Source organism: Mytilus galloprovincialis, chromosome 6 (assembly GCF_965363235.1).
Source record: "Mytilus galloprovincialis chromosome 6, xbMytGall1.hap1.1, whole genome shotgun sequence".
Lineage (NCBI taxonomy): Eukaryota > Metazoa > Mollusca > Bivalvia > Mytilida > Mytilidae > Mytilus > Mytilus galloprovincialis.
This window is the reverse complement of record NC_134843.1, coordinates 16,680,880-16,697,591: the sequence shown is the minus strand read 5'-3', so window position 1 is coordinate 16,697,591 and position 16,712 is coordinate 16,680,880. Positions and strand designations below refer to the sequence as shown.

Below are 16,712 nucleotides of genomic sequence, written 5' to 3'. Positions count from 1 at the left end.
CCTAAGGGCATTATGTTTTTCGGTTTGTGCGTCCTTTGGTTTGTCTGTTCAACAGCTGTCTGTCTCACTTAAGGTCAAAGATTTTGGTCGAGGTAGTTTTTGATGAAGTTGAAGTCCAATCAACTTGAAACATAGTTCACATGTTCCCTATGATATGATCTTTCTGATTTTATTGTGAGTTTTTATCCCAATTTCACAGTCCTCTGAACATAAAAAATGATAGTGTGAGTGGGGGATCTGTGTAAGACACATTCTTGTTATCTGCCCTAGGTGACTTTATTTCATAATTTTTCTCATTGAAGATGTCAGGGTTTCAAACTTTTTGTTGTAGTGAAGTTTTCTGTGTATTCAAGTTCAGACAAAGAGTTTGGAGTTCCATTCTGAAGGTTATTTCTCTATAAATAATCATTTTTTTTTAACATTTTATTTTTAACATTCAACATACTATAACAACAAATAATATAAATTATATATTTAACAAAATAAAAAAAAAACGACTAATAAATAAATTACCGGTATGTCTAATTATGACTAGCACAAACTCAAGACAACTGTTTGCATTTTACATAAATCACCCATTCAACTCAAACCAACTCTTCGTAAAGATTTTGACTATAAAAGCTTAACACTTTTTCAGTGTATTGTATGTGCAAGTCTTACAAAATGTCTCAATATATGTATTGAGGGTAAAGTGGCCATCCAGAAGTGTTGTCCTTTTGTACCCATTCTTACTTATGACCTTTTGAAATGACAGATTCCACCATCATAATATGATAAACATACAATAAAAGAACATTTGCAATGGCATATTTGATTTAGGTTTCTTGAAAAGACAAAAAATAGCATGTGAGGTGTAATTTAAAAATAGAGTGTTTGAAAATAAATAAGCTACATAATGAAACACACAAACAAAAAATAAGATAAACAATATTCATCTCAGAATGAATGTTGTGTAAAGGCACTCATATATGTTATGTTTATAATTCAGTTAATCAGTTTGTAGACAAAAACTCAATGTTTATTTGATTTAGAATCTAGAAACTAGAAATGGAATCCTACAACAAAATGTCTCCAAATTTTCTATTTTTCTTTAATTAAAAATTGGACTTTAAGGAATGATTTATTTTAACAAGTAAGGTTCTTGCTTGTGTTTTTTTTTTTTTTTTTTTTACTCCTTTGAATTTTAATTTGATTACCTCCCTTTGTCACCATCTGTAATTGCTATAGTTAACAGTTAAGTATCTGTTTGATATTATGAGACAATTCTGATTTTTAACAGATATCAAATCAATTATTATTTGAATTTAAATGATTTGAAAATTTTGAATGGTAACAAATTCAGTCTTACAATATATAGACAATTAAAACAAAACTGTTTTAGCTGTTCATCAAATCCATATAAATGTACATTGTATCATGTGTGCGGCTATTGACAATGTCACTATCCAATAGTCACAGCTAGGTCTTTGTATTAAATTATTTATGCACCAATTATTCTTGTCCTGAGGTTACAATATTTTGATTAAACAGCCTTCAATCAATCAATCAATGTTTTGATTTAACAGAACTGTTGATGTTTAATTGTCATTTGTTAAACAACTGTAAATCAGTGACATGATTTAGGCTGTGGCGATAAAGCTTTCGGTACAAAGTCAAACCAGTTAGCCATTATTAACATGACTCTGTCTCCGATACACGATGGTAGATGTAGGTAGAGGAATGGCAATGCCCTTGAAAGTAATCCACTGTAATAATGAGACTTTGGACTGACTGACAACAGTGCTAATTTTATGTTGTCTAAAATTTCAGTGAAGTCTGGGTTCAGATAAGCTTCTGGATCTGAAAAGAGAAAGCAAGAAATATGACTAATGTGTTTTTATTAAAACTTTCCCTTTCTGTATTGTATAAATCTAATTACGGTTTCTAGTTCTGCAACGTTTAATTAATTTCTTTTAGTGATATTGTGACACTGATTAATTGAAGGAATACAAAATTTAAGTTACAATGTGATTGCAAGCTTTTACTTCTTTGACATAAAAATCTTCTTAGTTCTCTGTCAATATCTACAACAATTAATGTACAAAGTCATCATGACCAACAAATATTGTTTATATGTTTACAATAACAAGTTGAGATTTTGAATTGCTTAGAAAAGGTCAGCACAATTGATTGACAGAAACTATATATTTTATTTAAAGAAAAAATATCAGAATTTTTCATCATTCATACACAGATTTAGAATAAGAAATAAAAGTGTATTTAAAAAAAAAATCTGAAGAGATAATGGGAAAAGAATTGGACATACCTTTAAGCTTATGTTTAATGTAAAACAGTCTTTATAATGGGAAAAGAATTGGACATACCTTTAAGCTAATATTTAATGTAAAAACAGTCTTTATAATGGGAAAAGAATTGGACATACCTTTAATCTTATGTTTAATGTAAAAACAGTCTTTGCCGTAATTTTCTTTGACAGATTTACTTGCCCCTTTCCACCACCTTTCTGCCACTGCAGCCTTGTCATAAGCCATAATACCTAAAAATTTCAAAAAAATGTTTATGAAGAAAAAGGGCAGAATTCCACCATCCATTTGCTGGATAAGATTGTGTAGTTCACAAACGTACCTTGTCTGTTTGCAGTTTTAATTTATATTCAGTGAATTTTCTATATAACTGCAATAATATTGATTTAGTTGTTTATTGAAATGTCACTGGAGAATCATAAATGACTGTCCTTTTTCAAATTCCATTCAATCTTCTGTTTCCATAGTTATCTAGTTAAGTATCCCTTATTGGTCTCAACCCAATTATAATAGTTGACAAACAGTCTCGCTGCTATGCAAATTGGCATGTGTTTACTTTGAAGAACTAAACTTGACCAATTGCTCTGTTTATAAATTGCAGAGATCCATACATCTTGTTTTGATTTTATTTAAATTCTGGTGGATAGTTATCTCATTGGCAAGCATACAACATTTCCTTATATTTATTTAAAAATAAAGATTTTAAAAACACCACTTACTTATTAAACATGACATGTTATGGACGACATCAAAAGATGGATGTAGGATAAAAAACTGAAATCTAATAGTTTGGGGGTGGGAGGGGGTCAACATTGCTGCAAGTTTTGTTAATCCAAAATTGATTTTACCTATATCCATATAGGTAAATCAAATTTTACCAAATTAAGTTAAGAGGGGGTGGGGGTCAGTGAAAAAACTATGTGAATTAAGTTTTTTATCCTACATTGAACTTTTGATGTTGTCCCTTAAATGTTTGTATGTTTTTTAAGAACTAAATTTCCAGAAAAAGTCCATATCATGGAAAATTTGCTTCTATTAGACATTATCACAAATCTCTATAAAATTAAAGATAATTTGATATAATAATGGTTAACTTGGGTTGATAATTAACCAATCAGATTGCAAGATTTTATGCCATTATAAATACAATGGTTTACCTGTCTTATATCCACTAGGGATGATTGTACAGACTTTTATCTTCCACATTTTGAATTCATATCTCCATACTTCTGACATTGTAGCTAGTGCTGACTTAGAGGCACAGTAGGGTCCCATCAGTGGTACAGGTGCAAGGCCTAAAAGTAAAACATTGACAGTTTTCTATTTCTTGTTGGCAAAAATATGCAATGAAATATTTTAATAGCAAAGCAAACAACCACCTAAGGAATTTTCTAAACAATTTCTTAAAGTTATAAATGAAGTTAAGTCACTTTCTTGTATCAAAGATTAAATAACTGTGATATTGCATGTATTACTAAGATTAAACTGCAATTGTTGACATCAGATATAGCATTCTCCAAATTGTAGTTTGTATCAACCAGTCAAAAAGCCAATTTTATGGCATAAAAAAAAAATCTTGATTCTGACCAAATTTTAAAAATTTTGACTGACATCTCATTTTATCTTCATTTATTGTCATCATTTGTGAAAACTATTGGTGAAAAAAATTGAAAATTGCCAGGAATTTAAATAATTTTTTTTTTGGGTGTTTCTTCACCAATCAGTGCTTACCACAATTGCTTGCTACATTAACAATTCTGCCTTGACTTTCTCTCAGTAGAGGTAGGAAGTGTTTACACACAGTCACTGGGCCCAGGTAATTCACAGCTAATATTTTATGAATATCTTCTGTTACCATCATCTCAACATTACCAATAAAACAAATTCCAGCATTGTTTATTACACCCCATAATTTCATACCTGTTAAAATAAACAAATACCATCATTGTTAATTACACTCCATAACTTCATACCTGTTAAAATAAACAAATAACAGCATGTAAATAACACGTGAACCCCTTAACTTCATACCTGTCAAAATGAACAAATACCACCCCAGCATTGATAATTATACCACATAATTATATATAACTGTTAGAATAATTAAAAAAAATGTAGGTGAAGAATTCATATTGCACAAATTTGTATCTCATGAAGAATATTTATTGAGACAACTACATCTGATTATATATATGTTGACACTGGTAGCTGTCTTGACTTTGCTGTATATTGCGAATCATTTAGCTCATTAGTAAATACTTCTAATTTCTATCAAATGATAAAATGAAGAACAGCAATAACCTTTTTAGCCATTTTGTTCACCAGTGAATACCTCTAGCAAAGGTTAGCATGAAGAACTCTTAAATAAGTTATTTTATGAGGTTTTTTTTTTTTATATATATTCATCCTCCATGCAGCGCCTTTTATAATATATAAGTTTTTTTGTGAGAACTTCTGGAACCAAAGTATAGACATTTTTAAATTAGAATTGAACATACTTTAAACAGTACAAATAGGTTATGACCTTAAAGTTCATCAAGATAAAGAAGTTTAGAAACCTTTATGCAGTTTACAATTTGATAATAGTATAAATACTTTGACTTTGTAACTTTCAATGTTATTTAAATTTATCACAAGTTCAAGATTAAGTTTGTTTTTAATGTTAAACAGAAGTAAAAGGATATAAATATTTACATTTATTTAGCAGATAAACGAGTAAACTCATGACAACAATTTAACCTAGATTCAGATTATGCAGGAAACCTTATATTGATGTAAATGTATTAAAAAATCAATCACCTGAAAATGATTTTTATGTAAAATTTGATATAATATAAGTGGTATGATAAATATATAACAGGAAATTTCTTTTTTAGGCCTTCTTAAATATGAAATAAGATATTAATCACTTATTTACCACATTTACAAAAAACTTGACTACATGTATGCTTACACATAAAAAAAAGTCAATGTTTCATAAACGCTTCAAATTATTAATTAATTTTGATTCTTGATTTAAAAAGCGTGGAACAATAAAAAGTCTACAGTTGAAAAAGCAAAACTGGTCCGTAAGAACTGCACAAAAAACATAAAGATGGATAAATATTACCCTCACAAACAAACAAAAAGATTCTGATATATTTCTGAATTTCTTTCTTGATATTATCAATTCAGTATCAAGTTATTGCTTTGATATAACATGTTTAAAGAATCAATAGTTTATTTTTGTATTGGAAAAAAACTAGAAATGATGCATGTTTTTACTGACAATTGAAATATACATCAGTTAATTTTCTTTTTAACTGCAAGAGAATATTATTTTAATTAAACAAGAATGGCTTTGATTGTTTAATTTTACAATGAATTTGATTGTATTGACCTTACATTTCAAGGTTGTTCTGTGTAAATCTCAAGGACATGTTTTTACCTGACATTTCAAGGTCATTCTGTACAAATATAAGGACATGTATTTAATTTACACTTCAAGGTCATTATGTACAAACATTAGGACATGTATTTACCTGACATTTCAAGGTCATTCTGTAAAAACCTTAGGACATGTATGTACCTGACATCCAAGGTTTATCTGTACAAACCTAAGGACATGTATTTACCTGACATTTCAAGGTCATTCTGAACATACCAAAGGACATGTATTCAATTGACATTTCATGGTCTTTCTGTACAAACCTAAGGACATGTATTTGCCTGACATTTCAAGGTCACTCTGTACAAACCTAAGGATATGTATTTACCGGACATTTCAGTTTACCGGACATTTCAGTCATTCTGTACAAACCTTAGGACATGTATTTACCAACATTTCAAGGTCATTCTGTACAAACCTAAGGACATGTATTTACCTTACATTTCAAAGTCATTCTATACAAACCTTTCAACCTTTGGACATGTATTAACCTGACATTTCAAAGTCATTCTGTACAAACTTTAGCCTGCTTAGGACATGTATTTACCTAACATTTAAGGTCATTCTGTAAAAACTTTTGCACTTATATTTTTACCTGACATTTCAAGTTCTTTCTGTACTAAAGCTGCAGCTGTTTTTATCTGACTTTCATCGCTTACATCAAGTTGGATTGTTTGAAGTCTTGATGAACAGGAATTTATTAGATCTTGTTTTCCATGCCCTTCATTTTCCAAACAGCCAGCATAAACTTTGAATCCTGCCTTATCTAAATATTTGGCTAAAGCTTTGCCAATACCACGATCACAACCTGCAACAAATGAGTTTAATGTAATAAAAAAATCATTCTTTTAATGTTATTTGTAAAGAATACTTTTGATATATGTTTTCTTGCTACTCTTTTTCCCCAAATATCAGTTACTTTTAAGTCTATCATTGCTTTGTCATACAGATTTACTAATTTCAAACCATTATAGTTAAGAAACAGGTACAGGTCAGCGGTAAGTGTTATACTGATATTTTAGAAAATCTAATTCAAAAGTTGTGATGAAAACATTAACGAATTAATCATTTCATTAGTTAAGTATATCTGGATATCAAATTATTTTTGTTCTCGATTATAGATAATGGTAAAAGTGAGGTTCTTCTCTTGTTACTAACTCGGTGATTGGAAACCCATTGATATTTAGTACAACTAGATAATTAAAATCTGACTGATGTTACATAGGCATCAGCAAGTCTAAAAGGCTATGTGTTGAAGACCTGACTTTGAACTATATTGGTTTACTTTTACAAATTATGACTTAGATGGAGAGTTGTCTCATTGGCAATTATACCACATCTTCTTATGTCTAGTTATCGTCATCAATATATGAATAATATCTGCAAAGACTATAATAAAACAAATTCAATCAATAAAAAAATAAAAAGGGAAGTGAAAAATGAAATTGTTTGAAAAAAATATATGAGTTACTTCTTCTTTGAATATATGGAGATGTTGTTATACATTCTACTTTTTCTGTATGTTATAATAGCCAAAAAAAAAACCAAGTAGACTGTCAGCATATTTTTGGGTCTGAGAGAAATTTGTATGTAAAAGTTCTGGTGTTTACACACACTAGTTATGTCAGTTATCTGAGAGATTATAAATGTCATTCCAGTGCTTAACCTCAGCACAGTCAGATCGAATCATTTCATGCACTTAAATTTTTATACTTGTATTTGGGGAAAAAAGGGGGTGGTGTGAGAATGTCTTTTCTATCCCTAGAGCTTTAGTAAAATGATTTTTTTTTTCAATGATATCCTACTCAGTAAACCTATATCTTTTCCAAAATTGATGACGTTTCTCCATAGATCTAAGTAAGATGATCTGTCTTATATTGTACTAGACAAACTCTTTGACCCAAAAGTCAATTTTGATTAATAGTAAATTAAACAGGAATTGTATAATGGTAAACATGTATTAAGCCATGAAGTTATAAGGGTCAGAAATCATATAAATTGGTCCAACTACAGTTAATGTAAATTTTGTTATAGATTAATTTCTTCGTTTTCTTTTAATTTGGTCAAATAGTATTTGCAGAAATGAATAAAACACCAATTGTTGGAAAAATTGACAATTTTAAAATTGAATTTGCTTGTATGTCCAAGATACATTTATATATAAGTGTAATATCTTAAGAAGTTGTAGTTTTTGATAATCATGATAATAAAACATAATTTTTTTTCTTTCAATACAATTAATTCAGAATTATTGCATGCATTTTTTGTTGCATTTTTGAAGAATAAACAAAGTTGCTAGTTTATTTATTGCAATTTTTAGGAAACACTTCATACAGATATGTATCACATATCAGAATGCAAGTTCTTATTACTGCAATTCTGAGGAAGATGCATAATTTGCATTAATAAAAACCTCTGAAAAATTTCAGAATTTACGGTTTCCAGTTTTGTTGAAAATGGTAAAAAAATTTACATACATTGCTGGATTTGAACTTCATAATCCAAATAAGACTTCTCAATAGAAAACTAGAGCACAAGGAACAGGTTGGGTTGTAGAGAGTTTAATCCTACCATTTCTAATTCATTTTACAGAGGTTATTTAGTCACTTCCCAGTTTGTTTTTTTATATAATTTAAATAAAATGTCTTTGAAAAGTACAAATGTTTTGTCTTGCCTGAAGTATTTCACACATTTGTTGCATGTTATGTACGTGTGATTTCTTGTTATATATATAGCGACCGAGGCGACAACAGATGATATTAATAGTTTTCTTATTGCTACAATTTCTACTCTGATGCTTTGACACATTGAAATAAACTATTATTATTAGTCTCAAAAACTAAATAGGGTTTACATACATATGAACTATTTATGTCTCTACTATGAGTTATGATCTCAAAAAGAGGATGATGAACTCTACTGATGTTTTTTTGGGTTGGGTGTCAATCGTTTGTATGTCTTAAACTTTTCCTAATAATACATAAATAATAATAAACATTTTATTTTAATTTCTTTTTATAGTTTACTTACATCATAACTTACAATGAACTTTCACTTTCACTTTCAGTTGCTATTAATAACGTTACCACTGTAACATTGTGACGTTTAAATTTTAACAACCCGATTTTGTACTTCAGCATGATTTTATGTATTGTTTTTATCCTGATGACGGTGCCCTAGGCACCGAAACATGTCGATCAATAAATTTTCTGCAGCAGTCCCTAAAGTGTTATTGTTATAAGACTCTCTACATAAATAATAATAGTTTCAAACTTTGTAGCATGTGTGTCCTAATTTAAGTTGAAGTAAAAGATTTTAATTCACCACTTGATTGCAGCAATTGAATGAATTAACAAAACTTCAATTATTTGGCTAATTCTAGGAAACTAGTGATTGCGTGACGTGTGTCAACTGTTTATCTACGTCATCTGTATATTGTTTATAAAGGATTAGACTTCATAGTCAAGTATACAGTTAAGATTTTGAATCTTGTTAGAAACTTCCTTATTTACTTGTTAAACAGTCATTTTACAGTGGTACAATTGTGGTAAAGATTTCTTATCGTTTATCCACTTATAGTTCAAAGTAAATCCTTTTAATACTGTGGTTTTAGTTTTTTAATTAATCTTATTTACAAATGTCCTCTAAGGCTATATACCCATGATAAATTTGTTTCTTTAAGATTGTTTATCAATGATGTTGATACATTTATTTTGTCTTTTTGGCATCTTTATAGTTACATATCTTGAATACCTTTTCATGATATTTTGTTAAAAGACTATATAGCTAAGCTTTACATTACAAATTTATAGAATTTTGTGAGAATTTTGTGTGTTTATATTATTCTATATAGCTAGCTTACGAGTTGACTAAATAGTATGGGGAGGGGATTCAAACTTCTGAAAATGTCAAGCAAATATCAACAAAGAAACCACTCACACACTCATGTCCATAGTTTATGGACATAGTTTTAATAGTCTAGAAGTCAGTATCCAAAGACTCATTTTCATTCTGACATTTTATTTTCAATAATACTTATTTTTCCAAAGTGACCTCTTAAAAGTGCTTATTTAGCAAAAAAAAACAAAAAAGCACACTCACAGTCATATCTATAGTCTTAAAATACTCTAGAAGTTAGTCTGTTTCCTTCATTTTCTTTTGTTTTTTTACAAGTAATAATTTTGCTGAATGGGAAAAAAAGAGGGGGGACTAATTTCTTGCCCTGGGCTCCTACACAATTTAGTTAGTATAAAACTTGAAAAATTTATATAGTTCATAGTCCATATCTTTTTTTTAAAATTTTGACACTTACCTGACTTAGCTAATGAAAAATCAACAGAAAAAAAGCCTTTGATAAATTTACTTATTTCAGTTATACCATGTATTATTCATATTGATGGATTTTTTTTAAAGAAACTAAGTCAATGAAGTTTTTGTTAAATAAAATGCTTTTTACTAAAACAAGAGATGTTTAGTCAATGCCATTGAGACAGAATACAAATAAAACAAAGTGGTCAACTAGCAACTTCCAAAAATATAAGATCTTAAATCCCTTAGTTTGAAAAGAAGAAAAAAGTTCCTTACAATAAATAACCTTACCTAAAGAATAAACATGATATCATAGACATAATGATATTCTGTATTAATTGATAATATTAAGATTTGTAAAAAAAATTCAACCAACTTTGTGATTTTATTTTTTTTACAAAAATTTATGGTAAGTTTATCACAAAAATTGCAAAAAATAAAATACAATTTCTGGTAGCCAATAACCTCTAGCAAATTTATACAACTTCTCCATAGTTATTTTTTTTATAGAATTATTAAGGCCTTTTTTTTTTAATTAGTTGGTTTACGGATCCGCCGACCCGATTTTGTTTAAAAGTGAAATAAAATTAAAATTTTGATTTCGTGTTGTTTTTTATTCCGCCGACCCGATTTTTCGAGTGCTGTGAATAAAAAAATCCGAGGCGTTCCAAAACGTTTTGTCTGTGTCAATAAAGCGTTTGTAGTGAACGGCGTATTTTGAAAAGCTTCGAAATGACGCAGACGAATTCAAAAACCCAACGAGGGAGGACAATGGAGTCTGACGGCTTCATCTACTTTCAGTTGAATATTAACTTTGATGGTCAACGTACTGAAAATAAAACATTGATCTCAACTTTTTATTTCTTTGCCACCATTTCCACTTTTCAGCGAACGGGATTCATGCATAATTTAGATGCTAACAAATTTCTTGTCTGTACAAAATATGTGTTTTAGTCAAACTTTGGTACATTGCTATTTCTTCATCAGCATGATAGGATCATGAACACAGTTGATTATCAAACATTTCATAAATCAAAGAAATTTGTTTATGTCAAGTATATTGTCCTCAAAAGATTTTTGGGTCAAACATGCACATATATTCATACGTGAAGACCACGTGCACCTTAAATGTGATGGTATTGTGTTCACCTGGAGAGTGAGAGATCTTGGGTTTGAACCTTGACCCGGTCAAATCAAAGACTTAAAAATTGGTATCTGCTGCTTCTTCGCCAAGCACGCTGCAATTGCAATTATTAAAGGAGTCAGAATAATGTGTTTGGGTAAGGTAACATATCTTTGGGGGAACTGTTACCTTGTGAGCTACCACATTTAAATTCTGGCTCAGTGTGTCAGTTTAGCATTTCATTTCTCATTATCATATTCTCATCCTAATTATGCATCTGATTAGCCACTAGACATTAAACAACAATTGACCATCCATCCATCAAATGCAAAGCATATCAAGATAAGAGCTAAACTATTTCTCCTCCTCAACTCCTGTAATGTCATGAATGAACAGCATTTTTTTTTTTTTTTTCCTCCAACTCAAATTTTTCAGAACAGTTATACGTGAACAAAAAAAAAATCTAAGATTGCTATTTTATTTTTATTTTTTTTACCTCCTCCGACCCTAACCTTTGACACTAGTTGTCCGTAAACCAACTAATTAAAAAAAAAAGGCCTAACATATTACATAAATTGATAATACATATTTATTTTGCTAACTGTAACTCTAAACTTTCAAGGCTTTACTTGTATATATATATATATATATTTCAAAACCAAAATTGTTATAACTGGCCTAGTGTTTTAAATTACCTGTTATGAGTATAGCCTTATTGTTGATTTGGAGGATAACTGGTGCCAGCTGTAGATATGACACCATAATCCCAAGTAAAAGTACCAGGCTTCCTTGAAATGCCAGTCCATATTTCACTAGACAGAAAGCTAGGCCTGCTAACACAAATAGTCCATTAATGTCCCTCATCCTTAGTTGTACTGTGTGAGATCTATACCAGTGTAAAACTATAGTCACATACAGGAGGAAGACAGAGATAGAGGCAGTAGCCCAAGACACATTTATCATCAGGTCCATACTGATTGCTTTCAACTCAACTCTTTGCTGTATTTCTCTCACCATTCCTGTTGAAATATCCCAAGCAATCATTTTAATGAGGAAAACAACAACATTGAATCTTGCCTTATTTGAGCATAATTTTTATTCTTTGTTTTGATATTTGAGTGTTGACATCAAATTTGTGACATCATATTACCAGTTGGTCAGTTATGTAAAAGGTTATTTATTCTTTGTTTTAATATTTGAGTGTTGACATCAAAGTTGTGACATCAATTACCATTTGGTCAGTTATGTTAAAGGTTATTATTCTGGTCAGTGACCTAAATTTAATAGTCTGACCAATGTTGATTATGATTCATCAGATGTTTTTGATTAAAATTTAAATCTTGACGAAAGATGAAATTTTAGTACATAGTGTCAGTTTTTAAAGTTTGGAAATCATGCAGAAATGTTTTTGTTTGAATACGTTATGTTGGCACTTTATAGTAATGTAGAATTTAGATAACAAACCCCATCCCCCTGCTAGTTTCTGAATATTAAAGTCCAAATTACATTTTTGTGCTTGAAAAATTGATAAAATATAAAATGCTGAAAACTAGTATATCTAATGGTATTTTAGTCTATAAGCTATGTATTTTGATTTTTAATGCATCAACACGTCGGTTTACGAAATGTCCGAAATGACAACAAAAAACATATTGAAATCAATTCGGGCGGGTGGCGGTCGCGTGCAATTTTGATAATGTCATAGAGACGCTCAATTCAGTTCAATCCAGTAAAGAAAGTGTTAAGAAATCTCCTATTAGAGACTTATTTACCTTTTATATGCAATCTCGCATTGTCAATATGGTTAACTTGATTAATTTTGAAAAAGAACATATTTGATCCTTTAACCAGATTATCAATAAAAATGTGATTAGTTAACAAATTATTATAAAAACAATACCTGTATTTAGATATTTATTTCATTGTACAGTTAAGATGTCCAGTTCTATTTGCATCTTTCTTTCCAACAGCTTATTTTATTCCTTAATGTTTTTATTTTACCTTAGATTTGTCCACAGTCATCCAAAAGTCTTTCAGTAAAGAGGCTTTTCTTTGCACAACTTTATTTCACTATCTAGAAAAGTTCCAGTCTTCTAAAAGTTTTTCAGGAAAGATTTAACTTCAGCCTTAGAAGTGGGTATTTATACCTTAAGAGAAATATGTGTCCATACGCCAGAGTTTTTTGAGTGCACTGTACTATCTTTGACATTAAGGTGACTGACATTGGTTATCTATCTGTCAACACCTGATATATATAGCTGTATGGATAAGCTGGTCAGTTAATCTCATTAACATCATTTCAATTATAGATCTAATGTATCCTTCAAGGAACTGTATTTATGTCATTCAATTACATTTATAATTTGGAAAAAGTCCATTTTAGGTAAAAACCTACCAAATAAGATCACATGAAAAAAAGTAAATTTAAATTTCTGTTCAGATCTAGGCTAAGCTGAAGAAAAAAAACTAGGAACACACATCCCTCATTGTAAGAGGTATGTGAAACAATTTAAGACATCTATTAACCAAAATTAATTTACAAAATATGACCTTGACCTCTTTTCAAACTTTTGGGAGTTTGAAGTTTTCTGGTTTCCTAGTACTAGCTATCACTACAGTTCAAAGAGTTATCAACTTTCATTAGATTTATAAGAAATTTTACTCGATGGTTGATCCCTGGAAACAACCCTTTTTTTTTGGACAAATAATGCATTTGAAAAGGACATACTGTTGCCACCCCCCCCTTTTTATTCTGGGTGGGGACTGACCTCCCCAATTTTATTCTGGGTTGGGATCCCCTTTTGAAAATGGCTGGATCCACCACTGTTACTGCTATAAACTTCTTGGTTGAATGAATGATTTACCAACTGTTACATGCTATTTAATACATCTAGTTTTATTATTTTATGCATATTGAGGAAGACCAATGCACATTATTTGGCCTGCCTATTTTAATAAAGAAAAGTAACAGGAGATTGGTTTTAACTGTATTAAATAATGCTTATGTTATTAATTATAAATATCACTTGCCTCTGTCAATTAATTCATCCATGATACCAATTCTTGTGAATTTTTCAATGAAACAAAGTTTTTACTGTAGTTCACAAAATGATAGTCCTTTTTCAGGATATTGGCAATCGTTAAATCAAGATTATTACATTTGATAAAATAAAAACAGCTCTGGTATTACTTATTTATTAATTTATTAAATGTATTGATCAAAATATTTACATTTAAATTATAGAAAGGAAACAAAAACGTAAAAACATAGAAAATCAAGCCAAAAAATTAAACCACACCAGTTTTAAGGCAAAAAATATATAAATTTCCATTTTCCACCCACCTATCATATTGTTTTTTTAAAACATAGAAAATATGTTAAATGTATATACAAAACATTTAATTTTCTGATAGCAGCACAAGGTATTTATGGATTGATAACATGTATAACTGAAGATAACTAACTTGTGTATGGTCATATATAGTTCAAAAAGTTTCATTGCAATTATTTAAAAAAAAAAACAATAACATTCACACTATTTGACAATCAGACTTTAAGAAATTAAAGAAAGACTTATAATGAATATGACATGTTTTTAAGATTATGCAATTTTTTATTTTTTATATTTTTTTTTTGGGGGGGGGGTTGCTTTTTTAATTTTATTTGGGAGCAAAGGGAGAGTTATTTGAGAAAATTTTCAAGACAGCAAGCACCAGAAAAATATCTGTGGCACTCACAGTATTGAATAGAAGGGTTGTAGTTAAATTTGATAAAGTGTAGTATATGTATTTTTATATTAAATATCTAAAATAATGTGTGACTTACCATATTTGATAGAATTATCAGAATCAAACAATACTGTCATTTTGACTTGACTTCTGGATACAACTATATACCGTTTACGTCAGTATAGTATTTGACTTGAAGAGGTACCATCTGGATCAACTTCCTGTAAAACGGTGGGAGTACACAGTTTGTTGTTTATTTTCTAATTAAAACTTTTGTGTTGACAGGATGTTAGGGTATTATACTTTTTGTCATCTTACTGTGTATTGATGTGTCCTACATCCAAGGCATCATTGATACTTAGGGTTCGTGTAAATAAAAGATTTTGTTACATTGACGTTGGTTCTAATTGTTCTTGGAGTATTTATCATAATCTCATTGTAAACATTAAGTATTGATGTCTTTAATGTTTTACATCAGTGGACGTCACGTTGTCAACAAATATCTGAAAAAGAGACCAGTCCTGTCGTGTTTGCTGGTCTAGTGACATACATTTTTCTGAAAAGATAATAAACTCATTATCCGCAATAGAGACCAGTCCTATGGTGCTTGTTGGTCTAGTGACATACTTTTTCCTGAAAAAGAGGTTCTAAACTTATTATCCTCATAAGAATTAACAGTTTAATTACCGTTAGCCGAAATTTTGACCTATTTTGTCACTGTTTCAATTTTGGCCTATTTTGTCACTGTTTCTACTGTAGACTTGCATGAGAATTTTTTTAATCAACTGTTTGAAAATAAAGCTTTATAATGTTCTTGAATTTCTATAAATAAAAAAATTAAAAAAATCTTCTTTTTTTTTCACTTGGTAAATTGAGTATCTCAAAGTACCAAAAAGAACTACAGTGGATTCATCATTATTCGTTGGATACCAATTTTCATGGGTTTCATGGGTAGAGGTGAACCACAATTTCAAATGTTCAACAAATAACATAATTTAAATAGGCTCTCTTTGGTCGGGTTGTTTTCTCTTTGACATATTCCTCATTTCCATTCTCAATTTTTAACCGGATTTTTGTGACAAAAATGTCAGTTATTGATTTGGGGATGTTTAATATGTTGTTACTGATGATAAAATGGAGGTCAAATTTGATATGGACAATTTTCACTTTAACCGTTCATCAGTTATGGTTTATGTGATATTGAAAAATGCCAGGACACAAATAAATGTAAAGAAATCCGGTTTGCTGTCGCTCTGACAGCCTCTTGTATTTGTATAAGATTGGAAAAACCACGAAATCGAATATCAACAAAAATGCAAGTTTTCAGAAATTCATGAAAATTGAAAACACCAAAAATAAATTAATCCACAATATTTTAATTTTTTTTGTACCTGTATAATATCATTTAACTAATAAATACCGTACCTGAACGGTATTTATCATTATATACATGTAATGTGAGAATATTTACATTTTATACTAAGTGCAAGTCTCATATTCATTTCTCAATCATTGTATTTAAGTAGGTTAAAAAAGGTTTCATATTCTTCATTCAAATAACTGTTAAAGGGTTAGTCATCAATAAAGATTAAAAAAAATTGCAGAGAGACAAATATTTTTTTAGGATTGCTCTATAATTAGAAATAATTTTTTCTAATTATAAACACAAAAATGCAATCACTCAATTTTCACATCAATGTAAGAATTTTAAAGCATAAAATTAATATACTATAAGGTGAAAATCTTTTGCTGTCCTGAAGTAAAATTTTGCTAGTGCAGGTGTACTACAAAAATTTCTGCAAGGGTTGATCAGTGGTATATG

General features: G+C 29.6%; 2 protein-coding genes across 4 annotated transcripts in view; one reads left to right on the top strand and one right to left on the bottom strand.

Annotated features, from left to right (window-relative positions):
* LOC143079069 (histone H4 transcription factor-like) overlaps window positions 1-16,712 on the top strand; it is a 59,113-nt gene that overhangs the window by 18,195 nt on the left and 24,206 nt on the right. The gene's annotated exons all lie outside the window — the stretch shown is intronic.
* Window positions 410-15,352, bottom strand: LOC143079070 (estradiol 17-beta-dehydrogenase 2-like). Of its 3 annotated transcripts, none has more exons than XM_076254227.1 (7): window positions 14,988-15,352; window positions 11,857-12,180; window positions 6,326-6,538; window positions 4,035-4,223; window positions 3,461-3,598; window positions 2,423-2,536; window positions 410-1,839 (listed from the first exon to the last, which is right to left on the bottom strand). In XM_076254227.1, exons 1-7 carry the CDS (start codon window positions 15,025-15,027, stop codon window positions 1,607-1,609), a joined length of 1,251 nt encoding a protein of 416 aa, XP_076110342.1. In that variant the 5' UTR covers window positions 15,028-15,352; the 3' UTR covers window positions 410-1,606. The 3 variants fall into 3 exon arrangements, with proteins under 3 accessions (XP_076110342.1, XP_076110344.1, XP_076110343.1); XM_076254229.1 differs by lacking the exon at window positions 14,988-15,352 and adding an exon at window positions 13,062-13,386; XM_076254228.1 differs by lacking the exon at window positions 14,988-15,352 and adding an exon at window positions 13,163-13,386.